At 35.1% G+C, this 22,227-nt stretch overlaps 2 protein-coding genes across 5 annotated transcripts; one reads left to right on the top strand and one right to left on the bottom strand.

Annotated features, from left to right (window-relative positions):
* Positions 1-323: 323 nt before the first annotated feature.
* On the top strand, positions 324-6,141 carry LOC104109570 (nuclear transcription factor Y subunit A-1-like). 4 transcript variants are annotated; one of them, XM_009618901.4, is made up of 6 exons: positions 324-454; positions 2,085-2,381; positions 3,744-3,862; positions 3,990-4,058; positions 4,512-4,673; positions 5,569-6,141. In XM_009618901.4, exons 2-6 carry the CDS (start codon positions 2,126-2,128, stop codon positions 5,710-5,712), a joined length of 750 nt encoding a protein of 249 aa, XP_009617196.1. In that variant the 5' UTR covers positions 324-454; positions 2,085-2,125; the 3' UTR covers positions 5,713-6,141. The 4 variants fall into 4 exon arrangements, with proteins under 4 accessions (XP_009617196.1, XP_018630899.1, XP_009617197.1 ...); XM_018775383.3 differs by having other exon boundaries at positions 358-454; positions 2,120-2,381; XM_009618902.4 differs by lacking the exon at positions 324-454 and adding an exon at positions 569-586.
* A 2,992-nt stretch (positions 6,142-9,133) lies between these two features.
* Positions 9,134-16,909, bottom strand: LOC104109571 (translocation protein sec62-like). The gene is made up of 5 exons (XM_009618905.4): positions 16,736-16,909; positions 13,567-13,881; positions 11,657-11,858; positions 10,510-10,738; positions 9,134-9,447 (listed from the first exon to the last, which is right to left on the bottom strand). The coding sequence occupies exons 1-5, from the start codon at positions 16,820-16,822 to the stop codon at positions 9,198-9,200; spliced, it is 1,083 nt and encodes a 360-aa protein (XP_009617200.1). The 5' UTR covers positions 16,823-16,909; the 3' UTR covers positions 9,134-9,197.
* Positions 16,910-22,227: the final 5,318 nt, after the last annotated feature.

Raw genomic sequence — 22,227 nt, 5'->3', positions numbered from 1 at the left:
TTTGTCTAAAAAACGATTAAACAATTTCTAAGAAGTTTTTCAAAAAGAAGAGATAAAGGTCTTTTAAAAAATAATCCTCTTAATTAATATTATTTTGTTATTTTCTTAATAAATATGACAAATCCTTAAAAATAACTCATATAGAACTGGAGGGAATAATGAATAATTACAAGCTCATCTCTTTTTCCTTTTAATTTCATATTAAATAAAATCAAATTGTTTTTCCTCTATTTTGTGAATAAAAATTAACATTGGCATCCTTTACTTGGACACATGTCAGTATAGACTTTTCTGATTAAAACACACTCATGTTTGCTTACTTCAGTTTACGTTTTTTACATAAATTTTTTCCATATATTGCTCACATTGACTCTCTCTCTCTCTCTCTCTCTCTCTTCACCAATCAGTAATCACTCTACTCAGTACTCTCTCTTCTGTCCCTTTCTTTTTGCAGGTAAATTTTGTTTTTCCCCTCTTTCAATTCTCAAATTTTACAGAGAAAAAAACTCTCAAAATTTTCAGCTCTCTCTTCTTCTTTTTTTCTAATTTTTCATTCACAATTGTATGTTGTTTTGGACATGTACTTGTGAGTTTTTTGCCTTTTGTGGAGTCTTTAAAATTTATCAATTATGGGTTTTAATTTGTTTTTTCTCTCTTTCAATTATCAAATTTTAAGATCTTTTTTTATATGTGAATTCTACAGGCGCAACTGTATGTGTTTATGATTTTGTTTTGGAGTATTTAAAATTTATCAATTCTGGGTGTTAATTCTTTTCTTGATTACCATGTCGGAATAACAAAAAATTACTTTTTTTCATTATGTTTTAACTATCTTGCTCTGATTTTTATTTCCAAAGTTGATTTTTATTTCTTATTTTTTATGCTAATTTTTTGGAATGATATTTTTTTGTTTATTAATAGATGTGGTAAGGCGTCTCATTTTTTAGTAGTTGAAAAGGATTGGATTATTATTTTTGTGCGGTGTGGCGGCGTTGAGGTGTCTCTTCTACGATCTCTGGATTGATCAGAAGATCAATTACCATAAATTCAGAAAAAAGAAAAGCTTTTTGAAAATATTTTAATGGCCATGACTTGTAGTCTTGATAACTTAGTTCTTGATTCTAGTAATTGGGATTATTTACTGTGGAAATAATTACCATTAGATTTCAGTGTAAAATTGTTTTCCGTGTGACCTATAGCTCACGGGAATCAGCGCTGCTTACATCATACCCTTGGGGTGCGGCCCTTATCTGGACCTGAGTGAATGTTGGATGCTTCGTACACCGGATTATGGATGCAGAATTTAACTTCTCTTGAAGTTTAAGTAATTTTTGTATAGAAATATATCCTATATATGAAAAATGCTGGTTTCGATTGAACCTGTAGCAAACATGCCACATATGTATACGGTTAAGTTGCTATCGTTTTTAGTTCTTGGTGTAAAAGATGTGAGAAAAAGAGTAGCTATACAAGTACAAAGAAATCAGAGGAAATGGGAAAATGAGATTTTATGCTTTGACTCTATCCTCCCCAATGGTGGCATTTTTCTTTATCTAATTCTATTTTTGCTTATTGTTAGTTTGAGCAGTCTTGACAAAATTTGGTTAAAAAGTTAAATTTACTTGTGGATTGTACTAGAACTGGTTTATGGAGTAAGAACTCCAATGATATGTCATTTCTATGCGTATTTTGCTATTTATGTGCAAGTTTGTAGAGAAGTTTCCTGAGTTGGTTTACTTTAGAGTTTTTAACAATTTGCCTTTTACAGGATATTTCACACCTTATTATAGTGTAGTTCATGAAACGTTTTTTTTGTTCATTCAAATCCAAGAAAGACTTTCAGTACATTAAGCTTTTGGGGGATACTTTTGGCTTTCTTGTTGTTCTTTCCGTTCTCTACGAGTAGAAACGAAAGATTCAGGGCAATTGCTTTTGAAGAAAAGAACCAAAAAGAAGATCATTTCCAAGTCGAAATAAACACTATGATTGTTATTAGTCTGTTTATCCCATGTATCCGTCATTACAGTTTAGATCATTTTGGTAGGACATGGAACCTCAGAGCAATATGCTTATCATTTTTGTAGGACATTGTATGAAGAACTAACCGGAATATAAGTAGGGAAGCATGCAATCAAAGTCCAAAAGTGTAAACTGTGGGGAAGCCAGAACTTATAATGTTCCGAATTCCATCGTATATTCTGAACCTTGGTGGAATACTGCTGGCTATAATCCTGTTTCTCTGGGGTCAATGCGGGGAAGTGCATCAGATTCTTCATCACGGGAACAATCTGTGGATGGACGATCACAATCTGATGGTAGAGCCAATGAGGAAGATGATGATGCTCCTGAAAAATCACAAAGTACCATACATATGCATTCGGGTATCTTGTTCAATCTTGAAAGCAAAGACCACTATGGTCATTGACAGAGTGATATGGCTTGTTTTTCTTCATTGGTTTCTTTCTGAAAAGTATTTGATATATATATATATATATATATATATATATCATATATGTATATATGTATTTGTTGCTGTAAGGCTGAAGTTCCTTCACTTCTGCTCATTTTTCTGGAAAGAGTTAGATCACCATACAAGTTGGAAATATGGTGATGCAGCTCTTGCTATTGGAAACAATTTTATTGTTTTTAGTTGCATCTGATAGTTTCTCTCATCTTCGGTTATATCATCATCTTGCATGTTGTTGTTACTGCTTATGTTACTACTTTCTTTTGTATCTTTCCTTGTGCCGAGGGTCTATCGGAAACGGCTTCTACCTCCACAAGGTAGGGGTAAGGTCTGCATACTCACTAGCCTCCCCAGATCCCACTTGTGGAATTTCATTGGGTTTTTTGCTGTTGTAGTTGCACCTGATAAAAGCATGTTGTTAAATCTTTTTTTGTCACTTCAGGTTAGTGAATCAGTTAATAGCATCATCACTTTATGGATTATCTTCATCTTTTCCGTATTTTTGGAGATATGCAACATTGGTCAGGTGTCGTAGGTTAAGTCATCTTTGTTCTGTAGCACAAATCGAGGATGAAATTTGAGTAGGTCACTTGAGATGGTATGATCATGTTTCGCGCCGACCTCGAGATATACCTATCTGCAGATGCGAAGTCATGGTGAGTGAAAGTGCTAAAATGGAACGAGATAAACCTAAAATTACATGGAAGGAAATTGTTTGAAAAGACCATAATCTCTTGGAATTCATGCAAACTTAGCGGAATATAGGGCACAATGAGATAAAAAGATCTATATATGCGATACCATTTAGTTAAAAATATGTTTTAGTTATGTTACTATATGTTCTTTAGGTCCTATGTTTATTAGAAGTCTTTTAGTCCTAACAGAGATTTATACACTATACACCAGTAGAAAAGATAGAAAACTTCTAACATTTTTATTCTTTTTGTCTTGTATATTATTGGGGTCTAAAAGACTAAAATGAGCTTAAATGGAGCGACATGATCAGTGAAGATTCATATAGCCAACTCCAACTTGTTTGGGATTGAGACAGTTGTTATTGGTGTTGTTAAGGATTTGAAGCCTGTCATGATGCTTCATTTGCCTAGTTACTTTCCCTTCCTTTTTAAATCTTTTGCCATAGTGGGGGGAAATGAAGGTGCTATATTAGTTGAGGAGGGAAGTGCAGTGGTAGAGATGGGAAAAATATATATCTTTCATGATCTTAATGGTTATAAATTACTTAAGTAATGCTAATGCAGTCTTGTTTTAAATTTAGATGGGGAAAGGAGTTATCCGCAAGTTCAGAATTTACAGCCAGTCGCATCAACCATACCTCCAAAGGGTGATGGGAGCCAAACACAGCCCCGACAGCTTGAACTTGTTACGCACTCAATAGTAAGTATGTTTGATTTTTCTATGGGGTTGGAGAAGTTTGGATTTGCTTGCGGAGTTATCTCACTGGTAAGTGTCTTCTTCTTCTTTTTTTGCCTGATTTTGAAGTTATTCTGTAATTGATATGCAGGCTTGTGCTCCAAATCTATATGCTGACCCGTACTACGGGGGAATGATGACACCTTTTGGTCAGCCTATGGTATGCATGTGGTTTAAATCTTAAGTCAACTTTCATTTTTTTTCCAGTTTTTTCTGCTGTACATTCATTTAATATCTGAAAAATTAAGAGGAGAATTTTACTTTTCTGCCAATTTAACTATGATGCCTCTGGACTGCTCAAGTGTGTTATGTCCTTAGGGATATCAAAACAAAGAAACCAGTCAACAAAAAAAAAAAAAAGATATCAAAACATAGACAGCTGCTTCTATGTGGTTGTTCGACGTGTCTTTTGCCAAGTACTAAAGCGAACTCTTTACTTTTTCCATAGAAGTAAAAGATTGGCACTGAAGAAACATCCATTATGAAAGTTATATTACAAAGAAAAAGAAAAAAAAAGAAATATCCATTATAACATAGTTGTGCCCGAGTCTAAGCTTGTTGGTGGCTGAACTCCAGATATTCTAAGGTGCTAACAGAAGATGGCACAATACAGGTCCCTCATGTACTTGATATGCATCACCTGAGGATGCCTTTGCCCCATGAAATGGCTCAAGAACCTGTTTTTGTCAATGCCAAGCAGTATCATGGTATTTTGCGGCGGAGAGAGTCACGTGCCAAAGCAGAACTTGAAAAGAAGCTGATTAAAGTTAGAAAGGTTAGTAGTGTTGGGTGTTCTTTTCTCTTGTTCGATGTGTTTTTTGTTACATGTGCCGGATAAAAAAAGGGCAACCCGGTGCACAAAGCATTTCGCATTCACGCAGGGTCCGCGGAAGGGCCGCATTCCAAGGGGTGTGATGCAGACAACCTACCCTAATGCAAACATTAGTGGCTGCTTCCACGGCTTGAACCTGTGATCTATTGGTCACATGGAGTCATGGAGACAACTTTACCGTTGCTCCAAGGCTCCCCTTCTTTGTTACGTGTGCTGGATGTTCTGGAAAAATATTGCTTAGTATAAGTTCTCTTAGTTATTGAAACCATCCGAGCAGTGCTTGGACGTATTCCCTTGTTCGGACAGAGACGTACCACTGTTTGGTTGAGCTCATTTTTCGTTTAAAGAAAGAAATTCAACTGTTTAACAAGTTGTTTAAGCATTGTTTATAATATTGCATCAGTTTTGAGAATTTCATTTCACTTAAGTAGGAGGAAATGGTAGGTAACTGATCATATTATTTCTGTAAGCAAAGTAAACAGGATTTGATGCAAGTGCCTTGACCCAACCCCCTTTCCCCAGGCGCCACCCCCAAAATGGAGTAAGATAATCTGCTATTACTCTCCTTTTACCTGTATAGAGTGCTGTTTCCCACTTTATCTGTAAGTCGAAAACACCACTCATGAATCTAATTTGGTGAAAGGAACTCTTTAGGCCAATGTTTTGGTTGTTAATACCATTATGAGTTTCTCCATTGCTATATTTTTCCTGTGAATTGACAAGATTGGCTGATAAGGTTTTACACAATATTCTTGCTGGTCATATGCGATATGCTCGGTTTTATTCTTATTTACTCATCCTCAATTGCTGATACTTTCTCTCTTCCTCGATAATACAGCCATATCTTCACGAGTCTCGACATCAGCATGCTTTGAAAAGGGCAAGAGCTTCCGGAGGGCGTTTTGCAAAAAAGTCCAATACTGATACTTCGAAGGGAACCTGTTCTGGTTCTGGTTCTAACCCGGATCTTTCTGCGTTGTGAGATTTAGTACTTTGGCAGAGGGACTGAATCTTATCTGATCATATCAGTAGTTATATGTTTCAGTCTTGGCTTGTTCGAGACTGGTGGCAGTTCATCCTTGGCTTTTTATTTCAATGTTATGGGAAGGAGAGTTCGTCCGTGTTGTAAATTCAGTTCTTCCCTTCTGTACAGAAAAAAAAGGAAATGAACTTGGACTAGAGTTGAAAAGGAAGAATTTAGTAGGCATATGGCTAGCTGGTTAGTGTAACTTAGGTGTATGTAAAGTTGTAGGGTATGTTGTAGACTTGTCACATTTCCTTTAGGGGGATGTAAAGTTGTAGGTAGGTTGTATACTTGTCACATTTCCTTTCTGTTGCTGTATCTTAGGATCCTGATTTTGTGGAACTTCTATTTTGTTTATTTAATTTGATGATAGTGGCATTGTGTTCCTGGGCTTTATGATAACGGTAGAATCTGGAGTATCTTCCAAGTGATGAAATTCGCGCAAGCTGGTCTGGACACAATCGATTTGGGGAAAAAACGGTTTGTAGTGTAAGGTGAAAGTTTGTGTGCAATGGTCAGTGATGTTGAACTTTGTATTGGCTAGGTGAGGTATTAACTCCATATATAGGATTTGAGTGCTGTTACAGATTGATGCGCAGCATAAAGCTAGTCAATTTATGAAAAATTCTCATAATACAGAATGTGGAGAGAAACTGATAATGAGGATATACATCAACTAGCTTGGAATCAAAGCATAGTTGTTCGTTATACTTGGCAAGGAGTCAAGTGTTAGCAGGATCAATCTTGATTTGACGTCTTTAAAAAACATGAACAAGTAGAATTATTCTTAAAGATATCATCACCACAAAAGTCTCTGAGGAGGGTAGTGTGTATGCTAATCTTATTTATCTAGATACCTCTATTTTGTGAAGATAGAGATACTAACGATGAAAAAGAAACCGCCGCAATAGCAATAATAATAAGATAATAGAATAACCGAAGCGAAAGAAATAACAGGAAGTAAAAGCAAAGTACGAATAAAGAAATACAAGAATATTGTTAATAACTTTCTACCCTAATCATCAACATTCACACTTGTCATGTTCTCGATAAGCTGCTCAGTCTATTTGATCGAATTGATAGATATGAAAACCTCCCCATTCTTTGGATTTTATCAATCAGATGAAAAAAAATTGGATTTGTTGTTTGGTGTATTTATTTATTTTAGATCATTGAAATCGTTGATGATTCAATTAAAAAAGAAAGACTTATCTTTTTTCCTAAGATGATCAAAAATGATCTTTAACTATCAAATTTTCTTCAAATAATGATGTCGAAAAGGGAACTTTCTAAATTTAGGAAATTTAGAAATATAAATAGTTTTAATCATTCCTTATAAGCTGAATCTTTGCTATTTGAAGAAGTATGAAATAGGTCAATCTCTCCTATTGAGTCACGTGAAGATGCAGAATCAAAAAGAACTCATTTATTCGTCTTATTTATTATTAGCCGAGATAATGGTCTACTTCTTCACATCCACCGTGCAATGCATGCGGTTATTGATAGACAGAAGAATCATGGTATCCACTTCCGGGTATTAGCAAAAGCGTTACGTATGTCTGGTGGAGATCATATTCACTCTGGTACCGTAGTAGGTAAACTTGAAGGTGAAAGAGACATAACTTTGGGCTTTGTTGATTTACTGCGTGATGATTTTGTTGAACAAGATCGAAGTCGCGGTATTTATTTCACTCAAGATTGGGTCTCTTTACCAGGTGTTCTACCCGTGGCTTCAGGAGGTATTCACGTTTGGCATATGCCTGCTCTGACTGTTATCCCATTTTGAAATTGGTTTATTCTGCAGCAGCAAATGCTAGTTACAATATGGGTTCCAGCGAAGCCAATTTAGTCATTAGTAAAGCCGAAGTCAATGGAGGTACTACTGTGAAGAAATTGAAACCTCGAGCTCGAGGACGTAGTTTTCCAATAAAAAGATCGACCTGTCATATAACTATTGTAATGAAAGATATATCTTTAGATGATGAATATGTAGAGATGTATTCGTTAAAAAAAACGAGATGGAAAAAAAAACCTACAGCTATGCCATATCGTGATATGTATAATAGTGGGGGATTATGGGACAAAAAATAAATCCACTTGGTTTCAGACTGGGTACAACTCAAGGTCATCATTCCCTTTGGTTTTCACAACCAAAAAATTATTAAGGGGGTGCCCTAGTCTTTTTGATTGTTACGAAATGCGAGCTGTCTAGGCACAAAACCAAACAAGTCCAGATTAAGTCAAGTTTTTGCTCCTATTTTTTGATATTTTAGCCTAACTCATTGATTAAGAATTAAGAGACTTAGTGAATTTAATTAGTACCAAAAACCCCCTCTTGGCGAAAAGCCAAGAAATCCACAAAAAAAGAAAATGGAATCTAATTAGGCTAATTTAGGGGATAGAGAATACGAGATAGGGAATATAGATTCTTTCGCATCTCGATTCAGTTTTTGAAAAAAAAATGATTCATCAAAGAAAAAAAAAATATCTATTCTAGTTCTATCATCAGCTATGGGTTTGAATCTAAGAGAAATTCTAGAAAATGTTTGCTAGATGAGAGATATTTTGTTCCACCACAGAAAATTATTTGATTCTTGTCTTTCAAAAAATTTCCACGATATACCCGAACAATCATTTATAGGATTTAATGATTCTGTTTACAAGTCATTTTCTGATGTAATTGAAGGCAAAGAGGGAAGATTTCGTGAGACTCTGCTTGGCAAACCCCGAGCACACGCAATGGAACCGTAGACAGTCAAGTGAAATCCAATCCACGAAATTAGCTACATAATATCCTGCCTAACCATCTCTCAGGTCTAACCACCACAACATAACAAAAATAATGCTCTCTTTATTTCATTTTACGTTTCACTCTTTACTTATTAATATGTCCAAAAAGAACGACACATTTTCATATTTAAATTTAATTTAACTTTCTATTTTAAGTTTAATGTACTTTTATAGAGATAACATGTCCAAGACCAAAAGTTTCAAAAGTTTTTTGTAAACTTAATGCACGATCAAACATTGCCATATAAGTTGAAAGAATTTTGAGTATTATTATCTACTTTTGCTGGCAATTTTGAGTATTGTTATCTCTTTTTGCTGACTCTATAACATTATTTGCTGCTAGCAGTTAGGCTCTTAACCTTACATTGATTGATGGAACAAACAACTTTGTTCATCAAAGGGCAAAATACAAGTCCACATAAATTGTGAGTTTCTTTCTATCAAACATAATTTTTTTTAAGTCTTGAAACCAAGCTTCAAAATATTACTTAGGGGACTTGCCCTTCTTGGCTCTCAAATTTGGTTAAGTTGCACCAAATAGAATACCGCATTATACTTAACGATAAAAGAGAATCAGAACAACAAAAAAGGTCAAAAAGATAGCTGATACCAAAATCAAAATCTTGAAAGCATATGATTCAAACATTTATAAATTACAAGTCACTTTGCTGATGATCACTATCTTCTACATTTCCAGTAACATCCCCAATCTCATCTTTGGGAATGGTTTCTTCGTCTAGGTCATCTGGGAAATTAACTTTTTCACTGCTACCTTTGCTACTATCAGGTGCATTATCATTAGACTCAGTGACATTGACCACAGTGTCCATCATCCCTGACAGAGCCTGTCTAGGAGACCACTCAAGCACATCATCGATAATGTTCGAAACTCGCCTCTGATACCTGCAACAGTGGATAAAAAGGAATTTCATTTTCAGCATGATGGATATAATATATACTCTCTGTTTCAATTTAGATGACACATTTTCCTTATTAGTTCGTTTCAAAAAGAATGACGCATTTCTACAATTGGATATAATTCAACTTTAAACTCTTCATTTTACTCATTTCACCCTTAATGAGAAGCTTTTATAACTGCACAAATGTCATGGCCCCACAAAGCTTTTACCCCTTAAGCTTTTAAGACCACAAGTCTTCTTTTTTTTCTTAAATTCCATGCCAAGTCAAACTACCTCATCTAAATTGAAACGGAGGGAGTATATATATATATAAGGTCTATCACAAAAAATCAATATGTCCCAATAATATAAAGAGAAAATTTATATAGCAGAATAAAGGAACATATTCTGCAAACCCCCAGGGTTTTGGGTTTGGTCTAGCGGTAAAGGTGCATGATGTGTGAGTTAGGTGCACGTTACGAGTTCGAACTCTCTGCCACAGACAAAAGCCTGATATTAAACTTGAGAAGGGTTGGGTGGGCCAATTATCCACCCGAGTTTCGAACCATGCGCCAATTGGCCCACGGAAATTTCTAGGTTAAAAAGAAACGGGACATATTCGAACCAGAAGCCTCCACCAAATTGCTGGCTCGTGGTTCCTAGGTTGACTAAATCTGATTCTCAAAATATGAAACCCTTTTTTTTAATAACCGAGAATTCCCCGACCAGTGGTACATAGTTCAAAACTCGGCGGATAATAGGTCCGCCTCTCTACCCTTCTTCACTTAAATACCAGTTTTTGTTTGCGGCAGAGTACGAACCCGTGACATGCGCCTAACCACACATCACATGCTAAAATATTACCACTAACCAAAGCCCTGGTGGCTTCTCAAAATATGACACTAGATTGCAAGTTATTTCCTTATGAAGTTAATCTGTACGAAGATCCAGAATCTCGCTGCATAGAGATTGTTTCCATGAAATCTCAACATATACAAATTGATTTTTATTCTGTTTCCTCAAATGAACTCCTAGGCTTAAGAGATTAAAATGCAAGCAAACAAACCTGGCTCTTGCAGCCTCATCAGGAGCGTGATGCCTCAGGAGCAAAATAACAAGCACAGCTACTATTGCATAGAAAAGCCTAGCTGTCCACTTAGGTCGCTCGCCCTCATCCTTCTGAGGCCAAAACTGGAACAGATCTTGCAGTGTTGCTTCCTCGGCAAGAATGTTGGGGAAAAACCAGACACGCTTTCCAAAAAGGACCCATATGGAACCAAAGATCAAAGCTCTTACTGCAAGCATAAAAAAAATTCTTTGTAATGGCAGTTTACTTCAAATTTCAAATAGCAGACTCAAAAATACATGACAAGCTTGAAGACCATGACTTGAACAGCCCGAGCCACCATTTTACAACAGAAAAAAATTACGCATAAATAATAGAAATATTACAGGCACCACTACCAGCAGAACTGCTTTAATCAAATTTGTCAATGTGTGCCATTTAGATTAGAGGAATCAAGTGAAGGATAACAAAATATGATTGGCAATTTCCATAAATCTGTCATACACAAAAATAGAAAAGAAGCTTTCATAGGTTCCTATGATAAAGACCAGTAGGGGTATTTTAGAATTAGAAAATTCTAAGCAGTCGGGAGACTGAAATTGTTGGACAAATAGATCAAGGCCTGACTCTACAGTAACAGGTAGAAACTGAGTTGAATATATTTACTTTTAAGCCTATAAGAAAAAAGCAAATGAAAAAAGTACCGTCGAAAAGTTTTCCATGTGAGAAAAATGTTGGGCAATATAACTTAATTTTCTTTTTTACGTTTCCTCTACATATGAATGGTAGACTGTACCTCCAGTCGCTAATTTCAAGCAAACCAAGAATTTGTTTTTGCTTCGTAGTCAATCAAAAAAATATTTGGTGTTTGAGTGATATATAAAACAGCAAATCGTCAAATGTTGTGATGCTATCAATGATAAGTGTGGGAAGTCCAAAATGTACTTGATGATTGAAGGACCTATCGACTTGCTAAATTATTCGATACATGCCCCATGTCACAATATTACGTTTGTCAGAAGCTGTTAATTTTTTCAAGTTTTAGTGTGGCCACATCACGGTGCATCATACAACTCTACACACAAAAATGAAGCTGAATAACAAGGAAATATGAGAAATGAAAGGGTAATAAGCACCAAATACTTACTGAATAGCAGACAAAGTATGAGGAGGAGGAGACCAGCGCATGAGTATAGTATAAGCAATTTGACCGAATGGGGATAAACAGGAAACAAGCAGATTGCTAACGTCAATACCGGCCAGAAAAATGAGAGAAGTGTTTGCCACAAGGGTCTCCTATTCACAAATGTCCATGCAAAAAAGGCATCATTTTCAGAAAATGCTTGATCCTGCACACACCAATTGAACAAAATAACATCAAAAAGTTGTAACAAAACTATTGAAAAAGAATCATTCTAGGGTAAACAAAAAATTAAAATTCACTCAAATGTGGAAAATTCATATAGAAGTAAAAAGCTCTTAAAGATAAATAGAACACTTTCTAAAGAAGTTTGCTCCAAAAACACCATTTTTGGATGTCTAACTTCTTATGGCACACCATTTGAAATACAGTGGATAATGGGCCCGCCCCTCTACCCTCTCCACTCAAATACCAGGCTTTTGTCTGAGGCAAGGATCAAATCTGTGACATGCGCCTAACCCACACATAGCGTGATGCGCTCTTACCACTAGATCAAAGCCCCGGGGGCACCTCTTTATTGATATTAAATCTGCACAACCATTTCATCAGGAGGGATTGGTTGTGTATCTTCAGATTTCTAAACCCAAGCTACCTAGCTCCTTAGAATTCATAACTTTTCTGCAATTGACGAGGAATTTATGTTGCTCATGATTTCCTTCTCACTTGAATTTGCTCCTCAACTTATCCAGTTGTTTTTCCACTTTTCAGGTGATTGGGAACTGTGACAGGTAGTAGCCTAGCAGGTAGGTAAACTGTCCAAGACACTAGCCTACCTCCTATTGACAGGTACTAAATTTTCCATGAGGCCAACTCCGTCACAGCTTTCAATTACATTCTCATCAAACTCAGTTGATTTGTATTTAGAGCCCAGAGGCAATCCCAAATACTTTGTAGGGAATATAAGTAAAACGTATGTACCAAGTTACTAAATTTTAATCATAGAACAAAACATACAAGTCATAGACAAATTCTGTACAAAACAATAAAATTTAAAAACAAGAAATTGTGTGGGGTGAACACGTGGCCAATGCCCCACCTATTGGGTAGTTTCGTTCTATTAAGCTTTCGATCCTTATGATTATCCCAGGACATGTAGAGCCCCATCGCACAGCGGTAAAAGCAAGAAGGGAACATAAAGCAAAGCATTGTAAATGAATTGAGGAGAAGGTACCAGCATATATCGGAGATATATTTGCCGAGACTATTCATACCGACCCTACTAATTTGGAATTGAGACATAATTTAAAAGTTGATAAATTGATATATTTGCACAGACGATTCACTCATATTCATATATGTTTTATAGATTAAGAAAATAGCAGCTTTAAGGAGTAATGATACGCGGATCAGATCTGAATTTAAGGTCTACTGAAGGAGTACCAGTTGGACCAACCAATTACATCGAATTTAGCTTCTGTAGATATGTCCAAACTAAGAGTTCTAAAAATAAATATCAATATTTCAAAAACTAGATCCATGTGATTTTTCTGGCCCAAGAGTTAGCTCAACAACTAACCAAAATAACCTTAACATTCCTCTAGGTCGATATGCAAAGTGCAAGTTAAAATCAAAGAATTATTAACTCTATGGGAAGACCAAACCTATGTAATAAGATCTCAGGTGTAAATATCAGATACGGGTATGAGCCTGCATAGCATGTATAACCTTTTTGGAGGTTTTCGTTGTATTTTGAAGGGTACAAAGCATCCATATCGAAGTCATACCCGCTGGTCATGGATATGTCCGGATCACAAACACATTTGTGAACAGAATTCATATTAGTCGAAATCAAGTTAACAGTAAGACAGGAATTTCTAACATTCTTGATAGTTGACTGAATCAAGAAAGATACTCACATGGTATATCTCCAAATGCGCTGGCCAAGAAGATAACTTTTTCTTCCCAGGCCGAACAGTCTTTACCACACGATCACAGCGGACTAGAAGATTCTTGTTAAGCAGCGTGTTGGCAATATCTTCAGGCTCCAAATCTCTATCTGACTCTAGTATGTCTTTAAGTTCTGAATGATTTTTCACAAAAGCGACGAAATCTTTTCCCCTGAAATACTCTACCCGTGTTTCCTGTAGGACAGCCCAACGAGACACCAAGCCTTTATGATCTCTTACTTTCTCGGCAAATAGCTGGAAGACGTCCTTCTTCACACCTTGTTTCTGAAATTAAAAGTAAAAATATGGAAATGGGAATTTACAAAAATCATCCTAACCAAAAATTTACAAAAATCACAAAACCACAAACTGGAAAGTTAGGGGGAACCGATAACATCTCAATATATTTCAACAAACAAGAACCACATAAAGGGGAATATGCAGCATCATAGGAACCTCAGATGCTAACTCTTCATCCTTCCTATATGATAAAACCCTCTTGATTTCCTACCCGTCAACCCCTCGGAATATCTAAACAGCAACTGATTCGAGAAAGGACAACTCTTCACCTGGTTTAATACAGCTTTACAACCTCAGAGTATTTAATCTTTTTCTCATTGGCAATTGATTAGTGGACCTCCATTAGCCAAACAAAACTGAGGGGTTTATTAGTGATACAAAAAGGAAGGGAGATGTTCAATAGATACCCTTCAAAATGCTCTAATTTTTCTTTTTCTTTTCTTGTTTAACTATTTTTTTATGGTCTCAACATGGCTAAGAGTTTCTCTCCATTGATTGTGTAGTTCTGCAATGCAGTCAAAATGGAGAAGTATAGCTATTCATTTTCTCAATCCCTCAAAACTGGAATATGCCAGAAGATTATTAGAAACACTGATCATGTTTGTGAACTAGGAATCTTACAACTTAGAAATGTGTGAATAACTGAATATGTTGATCAACAGATACTATTGACATTATCTTCAAAACCATCTTTAAGAAAATTACAACCTCTTCAGATTTAAACCTATGAAATCAGGTAACAAAGCCTAACTTACGACCTAACTTATAAATATTCTACTGATGGCATCATAATGAAAAATTTTATTGAACAAAAACAAACTTCCACATGTGCCTCCCCAAACCAGGGTAGCCCCATTGGTGAGGATGGGGGTCAAAGAATTTTCCTCCATCATTCTACACATTAACTCTTTTCCCTTTTCATATTTGGACATTCAGATGCTATTAACATCAATTATTTAATTCAAAGAGAGTCAAATGTTCAAAAAATGGAAAGGCAAGTATTTGGGACAAAACAAGAAAGAGAGACTCGCTTTACATCCCTGGTTTTGTTAGCAAAGATAATGTACGAAGATAGTTGCCATCACTAATTTGGAAGTGAAACTAGACATGTATAGTCGGGAACAAGCAAGTAATGGATGAGCAATCATTAAAGAGCAGTCTAAAGGTCTACTCAAGAAACATACAAGTCAGTCCCCTAATCCACAGCTCAAGAAACTGTCACCTGCATCATATAGTTCCATATATAATGATGAAAGCATCTAGGCTCGGCATAATGCCATAATCACATTCTAGAGTATGACAATTGAATCCATTTAATCAAAAGAACAAACTAACAAACATCAAAGGGCAAATAGAAAAGTTTATGAGCTTCATTGAGAGAAAAAAATCATTCATGAAAATATATTACTGGACCAAAGGGTAGCCCGGTGCACTAAGCTCCCGCTATGCACGGGGTTCGGGGAAGGGCCGGACCACAAGGCCCAAGGGTCTATCGTACGCAGCCTTACCCTGCATTTCTGCAAGAGATTGTTTTCACGGCTTGAACCCGTGATCTCCTGATCACATGGCAGCAACTTTACCAGTTACGCCAATGCTCCCCTTCAAAAATATATTACGGGACCAAATTCGGATAAAATCATTTTACACCGTAGGACCTTATATTTTCTTTAATTCAATTATTGGTGACTAATGGATGAGAATCTAGAAAGGGAACCTTGGAATAACGGTAAAGTTGCCTCCATGTGACCTATAGGTCATCAGTTTGAGCCGTGGAAGCAGCCCCAAATGCTTGCATTAAGGTAGGATGTCTACATCACGCCCTTGGGGTGCGGCCCTTCCCCAGACCCTGCGTGAATGCGAGATACTTTGTATATCGGGCTGCCCTTTTAATGGATGAGAATCAGGTATTGAGTTTTCTAGTAATTTCTAGTTGATTTTTGCACTTCATTCTTATTTCATGCCTTTTAATTTACGCCTGTGAGCACTCATCAGCTCCAATCTAGGAGGACAGGTTTTCTCGATGTTCTTGTTGGCTATAGCAACCCCATAATTATTTTAGGTGGGATACTACCGTCTTAGAAAAGAAAAATGTTCATAAGTGAGCAGATTTTTGCAGATTTTTGCCTTAGTTACTTCATTTCAATTTTGTTACTCCCTTCGTCCGAATTTATGTGAGGGTATTGACTTAGCATGAAGTTTAAGAAAGAAAACTTTTAGAACATGTGGTAAAAAACAAGTCATAAACATTTGTGTGATTATAAATCATCTCATTAAGGTAAAATAAAAAGTCTACGGTTAAATTGTTTCTAAAGATAGAAAGACGTCATTCTTTTATGAACAAACTAAAAATTCATATAAATTGGATAGAGGAAGTAATTCAATTTGAAGATTCAAATTAAATGAAAGATAGATTTAGCAAATTGGAGTCCTTTTCAATCCTATGGTACAATTTAGGGAATATAGCAACTACCATTAAATAGTTATCAGCAATACTGATAAATGAATCGCCTAAATATCTAAAGAAAAATTCAACGCACACTAACTGTAAGTAAAGAGTTTTTATCATATTCAGTAAATATTGCCTTAAATTTCTATATTTCCACAATAGGGCACAACATTAAACCACCAATTCAAAACAAAACAAAAAAAGGAACGAATTGCACATTAACTATAAAAAGCTAAATTGAATTGAACAATCAAAATCACAGTATATAAAACCACAGATCCTATGGGAAAATACAAGAAAAAAAAAATTTAAAAATTAAATTCAAAGAATCAGATCAGAAGAAACTAATTTAAACACATTTTAAGTATGTGTGATGTTTGCTTTGGAAGTTACCCTTGGAGGAGTGCTATTCGAACCGTTCGATGCAACGCCTGGGGATCGTCTCACCTTCTTCTTCTCTGCTCCGCCGGGTTTCTTCATTTCCGTCTTCTCTCTCACACACACACAAAGTAGAAATAAAGCGTTTTTTCCATGTCTAAAGCTTGGGTTTGACGAGAGAAAATCACAAAAATAATCCCTTACATTTGGGGATTGGTGTAAAATGATCCATTAAATATATATTTGGGCAGTTTTAGTCCTTTATCTTCTATCAATATATAATAGGAGAGGCAAAAACATTATCGTAAGCCAAGTGCCAATATAATTAAAAGCCACTTAATAATTTTAGAACAAAATTAGTTTAGTTAGGTAATAATTAGCTTCTTATTAATTTAAATTTTAAAAAAAATTAAATTATGCACTATGTGTTGTTAATAATTAGTTACTATTTGTGAATTTAAATTTAAACATAGAAAAAAAAATCTAATTTGAATTTGAAACAATTACAGGCAACATAGTAAAGAATATAAAAATCAAAACTCTATATTGAAAATAAAATAGAAAAAAGCCTAATTTCTTATTCCATATAATGTTTAAAAAATCAAAAAATATTAAATATTTAAATTTTAAAAAAAATAAATTATGCACTATGTGTTGTTAATAATTAATTACTATCTTTGAATTTGAATTTAAACATAGAAAAATATTCTAATTAGAATTTGAAACAATTACAAGCAACATAGTAAAAAAATATAAATCAAAACTCTATATTGAACAGAAAATAGAAGAAAAACCTAATTTCTTAATCCATATAATGTTTTAAAAATTCAAAAAATATTGAACATTTTATACAAAATAATAAAAGAACATATATTTAATAGAAGCAAAAAATGTAAAAATCAAAACTTCAAATTAAAAATAAAATATAAGAAAAGTCTAATTGCTTATTCCATATAATGTAGAAAAACATAATCAAAATATTGGCACTCTTTTTAAAATTTACACATACTTAATTTTTACGGAATTTTTTTATTTATTCTAAAACCTATTTTATTTAAAATTGAGAAGTTGACAACATGATATGATAGTATTTCGATTATATATAAAAATTATAATTAAAAAAACTTAATTATAAATATTACGGTATAAAAAAGTACAAATATGAAAATAGAGATAATATGAGGATATTTCAACTTTGAATTAATTTAGAAAATAAAATAAATTAAATAAATAATACACAAAGATATTATTGATAAGTTTAAAAAATTATAGAATTGTTACCAATAAAATAAAATTAAGCTCCAACAAAGTTGGAGTTTAAAAATAAATAAAAAGGGGAAGATAAAAAATAAAAATAAAAAAACTGCGAACTCAAATTGGGAAGCAGTTTCTTCCTAATATGGTAATCTATATCTATAAAAACGGCCAATTCAAGCTGCCAGTTGTTTTTATAAAGAATAATTTGAATTCGAATTTAAAGATAAAAATATTATTTCGAATTTACAAATTGAGTTGAGATAAAATAAAAGTTCATTTTCTTGTGGAAAATAATGAAAAATATCTGTTATTAATAATATTAGTAGATTTATGACAAAATAGTAAAATACTTATCTGTTTATATTTTTAAAAAGTCAAAATTACAATTTGATTTAAATATGATAGTATTTCGATTATAATGTAAAATTCAAAAATTAAGAAACTAATTATAATCTTATAGTAGAAAAATGTATAAAAATAAAAATAGAGATAATATAAGGATATTTTAACTTTAAATTAATTTAAAAAATTGTAACGACCCGATTGGTCGTTTTGAACATTTGCATTCCATTCGATGGTTTGAGGGCATGAGTAGCTCTTTATGACGTATTATGACTTGTGTGTATCGTCGATTTTCATTTTCGGGTGATTCGGGATTGATTTGCAAGAAGGATTCTCATCCTATAAGCTTTATGTTGGAAGAGTTGACCGAGTTTGACTTTTGTATATTTGAGCCCAAACCGAAGTTTTGATGGTCCTGTTAGGTCCGAATGGTGATTTTGGACTTGGGCGTATGCACGAATTTGCATTTAGATGTTTCTAGAAGGTTTCGGCATTAATTGGCGAAAGTCGAAAATTTGAAGGTTTGGAATGTTCATAAGATTGAATGGGAGTTGACTTAGATGTTATCGAGTTCAGATTGTTGTTCAGGGGGTTCGAATATGTTTGTTATGTCATTTTGAACTTGTGTGCAAAGTTTGATTGTGTTCCGAGTTGGTTAGGCATGAATCGGACACTTGGTTGAAAGTTTAGAAGTTTATGAACTTAAGAGAGTTTAACATGTGATTTGGTCTTTGATCCTTTGATGTGATGTTTCCGTATGTGATTTGAGACGTTGTATAGGTCCGGATAATTTTTATGGATTTGTTGGGATGATAGGACAGGGTCCCGAGAGGTTTGGGTGAGTTTTGAACAAGTTTGAGCATTTCGGCACCTTGGTGATGTTTTCGAGATGTAGGAGTTTAAAGGGCACTTTTTAGAGTGCAAAGGGCACTTTTGAAGTGCTGGCAAAGCCTCGAGTGCGACAACAAACCCCAGAGTGCGGAGGCATTGGTCAAAGTGCGGACCGCATTGAGGGCCGCAACAGGAAAATCTGCAGGTTTGTTGGTTCGATTTCGGGAGCTTATATCTTGCAAGCTATAAGGAATTTAGAGATGATCCAAAAATTAAAAAAAATGTATCCCTTTGAGTCTAGTATTCAGAAAATCAAACCGTTCATCATTTGGACATTTGTACATAAAGTTATGGTCAATTTACTGAAGGCTGGTAGTGTAGTTGTTGCTGAAGTGCGGCCGCAGAAGTTCGAAGTACGGACCACAAAAAAAAAGTGCGGTCAGCACTGTGGGAGATCAAATGTTGTATTAAATAAACTGGATTTTGGGACTTTTATTTCATTCTTCACCACTTTAGAAACTTGGGAGCACGGGTTTGAAGGGTTTCAACCTAGACCTTCATCTACAAGCTTGGGGTAAGTGATTCTAACATATATCTATGAGATTTACATGAATCTATCACTAGATTTAATATCAAAACATGGGATTTAACAAGAGAAATTGGGGTTTTGTCAAAATATTCTAAAGTGAATAATTGGGTTTTGAACATCGATTCAGAGTCGGATTTTTGGGTGAAATTAGTATGGTTGGACTCATATTCGAATGGGTTGTCAGAATTTGTTAGTTTTGTCGGGTTCCGAGGTGCGGGCCCAGGTTTGACTTTTTGGTTAACTTTATGTAATTGATTAAAGATTCTACCTTTATCGTTTGGGTTTGTTTCCTATTGCATTACTTGATGTATTTGAGTTGATTTTGGCTAATTTTGAGCCGTTCGAAGGTTGTTACACGTTGAATGGCATTTCTAGAGTAATGTATGGCTTGCTCGATATTGGATTCGGCTTGTTCGAGGTAAGTAACTTATCTAAACTTGGATTTGAAGGTATTTAACCCTGAAAACTATGCTATAATAGATGTATTGAGGTGACACGCATGTTAGATGATGAGCGTGTGGGCGTGCATCAAGGAAATCATGATTCTAGTCGACTATTAGACTATGATCGGACTTGCTTTGTTGTTATATCTTGTTACATCCATGTTCTCCATACTTGTTTGATTGTATGAGTCGTGGACCGTGATAGAAATCATGTTTAGGCTATGTGGTTATTCGGTTGAGACCTAATGATGCATTTTTGTAATTTTGAGTTATTTGCTCTAATTATAATCATATACCCAGTCATGATTCTTTATTTGCATTTCATATCTCAATCTCTGTTCATCATTCATTGTTACATCATGTTATCATTGTTTGGGATGATTGGCATGAAATTAGTAAACCCGAGAGACTAGAGAGATTGATGACTGAGTTGGAGCCTAAGGGCCGAGTTGTGAGTGACATTTATGAAATCGGGCTTCACACCGCAATAATTATTTATGGGATTGGGTTGCACGCCGCACCAGGCTTTATTGACTCATTATGGGATCGGGTTGCATGCCGCAGCATGCCATGTTAGCTTATGTTAGCGCTTGGACAGGATCTGCCCCTCCAGAGTCTGACATACTTGAGCGTAGGTAACGAGTGCCGAGTGATTGAGAGTGCCGAGTGATTGAGTGTGATGAGTGGGAGTGTGAGACAATGAGATTGAGTACTCTGAGAGTGCGAGTACATGAGTTTTATCACTGTGATGCATTGCATTTGACATGCATACTTGGCATGTAGGCATAAAGATGCATTTTCTCATGCTATAATGTAGTGTGACATTCAGGACTTGACATGCATATTGACATGTAGGTATAGAGATGTACTTTACTCATGCTATCTGATAAAAAAATATCTTATCGGTTGTTGAAAGGTTTTGGGAAAAATTTATGATATACTCATATTTTGGTGATTTCAGTAAAAGATTTGGGTTTTACTGTTATACCTGACAAACATGCCTATATTCCGTAATTGTGAACGAGTTGAGCATCATATTTTTGAGTAATTACTTGTACTAATTTTATTACATTGTTACGAGTTGTTCTTGATTATTGGTGTTGGACTCTGATCGTTGTCCAAGCTCATCATTGCTTTCAACCTAAGGTTAGGTTTGTTACTTATTTAGTGCATGTGGTCGGTTGTACTCATACTATACTTCTGCACCTTGCATGTAAAATTTGGAGCTGATGTTGCTATGTATGGCGGGAGCTGGCTATGAAGACGTATCTGCGTTCCGGTTATAGCTGCATCTTATTCTTGGTAGATTTAGATTTATAAATCTGTTTATATATATTTTGAACAGATGATGTATTTATTTCATACTAGTTTTGTAAACTCTAAATCTTAGGAGCTCATGATTTGTACTACCACTACTTGGGATTTTGTATAATTCAGTTATTTCACTATTTATTTTTCCAGTAAATTTTATTAAAATTGGATTGTTGCTAATTGTCTTGCCTAGTAGGCTGGGTTAGGTGCCATCACAACTAGTTGGATTTTGGGTCGTGAAAAGTTGGTATCAGAGCTCTAGGTTCATAGGTTCTACGAGTCATGAACAAGTGTCTAGTAGAGTCTTGCGGATTAGTATGATGACATCCATACCTATCTTCGAGAGGCTACGAGGCATTTAGGATAAACTTCTTATCTTTCTTTCCTTATCATGCGACATCGATTCAACTTGAAGCATACCTTTTTGAATCTCTTCCACTCACTCATTTGCGTATGTGAGTGTCCGGTATCAGTTATGCATCGACATCTTGTGATTCATAGATGATGTGCGAGATATGTTTTTGTGTTTTTGTGATGGGCTAATCTGGAGGACTTGAGGCCAGGTTTAAACCGCAGCTTAGGCTCGATAGTTTCAGTTGTGTGAGCATGTGCTTTTGGACTTTTATATCCACTAATGTCTTTGGGAACGAGACTTATGGCTTTGTGAGTGGTTGGATGGCTGTGTGATGAGTATGACGTGATTGCGATATGTGTTCAGATGGCTTGGATGTGAC

The sequence above is a fragment of the Nicotiana tomentosiformis genome, chromosome 1 (genome assembly GCF_000390325.3).
Source record: "Nicotiana tomentosiformis chromosome 1, ASM39032v3, whole genome shotgun sequence".
Lineage (NCBI taxonomy): Eukaryota > Viridiplantae > Streptophyta > Magnoliopsida > Solanales > Solanaceae > Nicotiana > Nicotiana tomentosiformis.
Note: the sequence above shows the minus strand (reverse complement) of the source record. Positions and strands in the feature narration are given on the sequence as shown.

What these genes read in the sequence shown, in the direction of transcription:
- LOC104109570 (XM_009618901.4), top strand. Translation starts at nt 2,126, where the DNA reads ATGCAATCAAAGTCCAAAAGTGTAAACTGTGGGGAAGCCAGAACTTAT. An exon ending in TACCATACATATGCATTCGG is followed by an intron (nt 2,382 to 3,743) that starts GTATCTTGTTCA and finishes TTTTAAATTTAG; the next exon opens with ATGGGGAAAGGAGTTATCCG. An exon ending in CACCTTTTGGTCAGCCTATG is followed by an intron (nt 4,059 to 4,511) that starts GTATGCATGTGG and finishes GGCACAATACAG; the next exon opens with GTCCCTCATGTACTTGATAT.
- LOC104109571 (XM_009618905.4), bottom strand. Translation starts at nt 16,822, where the DNA reads ATGAAGAAACCCGGCGGAGCAGAGAAGAAGAAGGTGAGACGATCCCCA. An exon ending in CGAATAGCACTCCTCCAAGG is followed by an intron (nt 13,882 to 16,735) that starts GTAACTTCCAAA and finishes TTTTAATTTCAG; the next exon opens with AAACAAGGTGTGAAGAAGGA. An exon ending in GATGAGGCTGCAAGAGCCAG is followed by an intron (nt 9,448 to 10,509) that starts GTTTGTTTGCTT and finishes CCACTGTTGCAG; the next exon opens with GTATCAGAGGCGAGTTTCGA.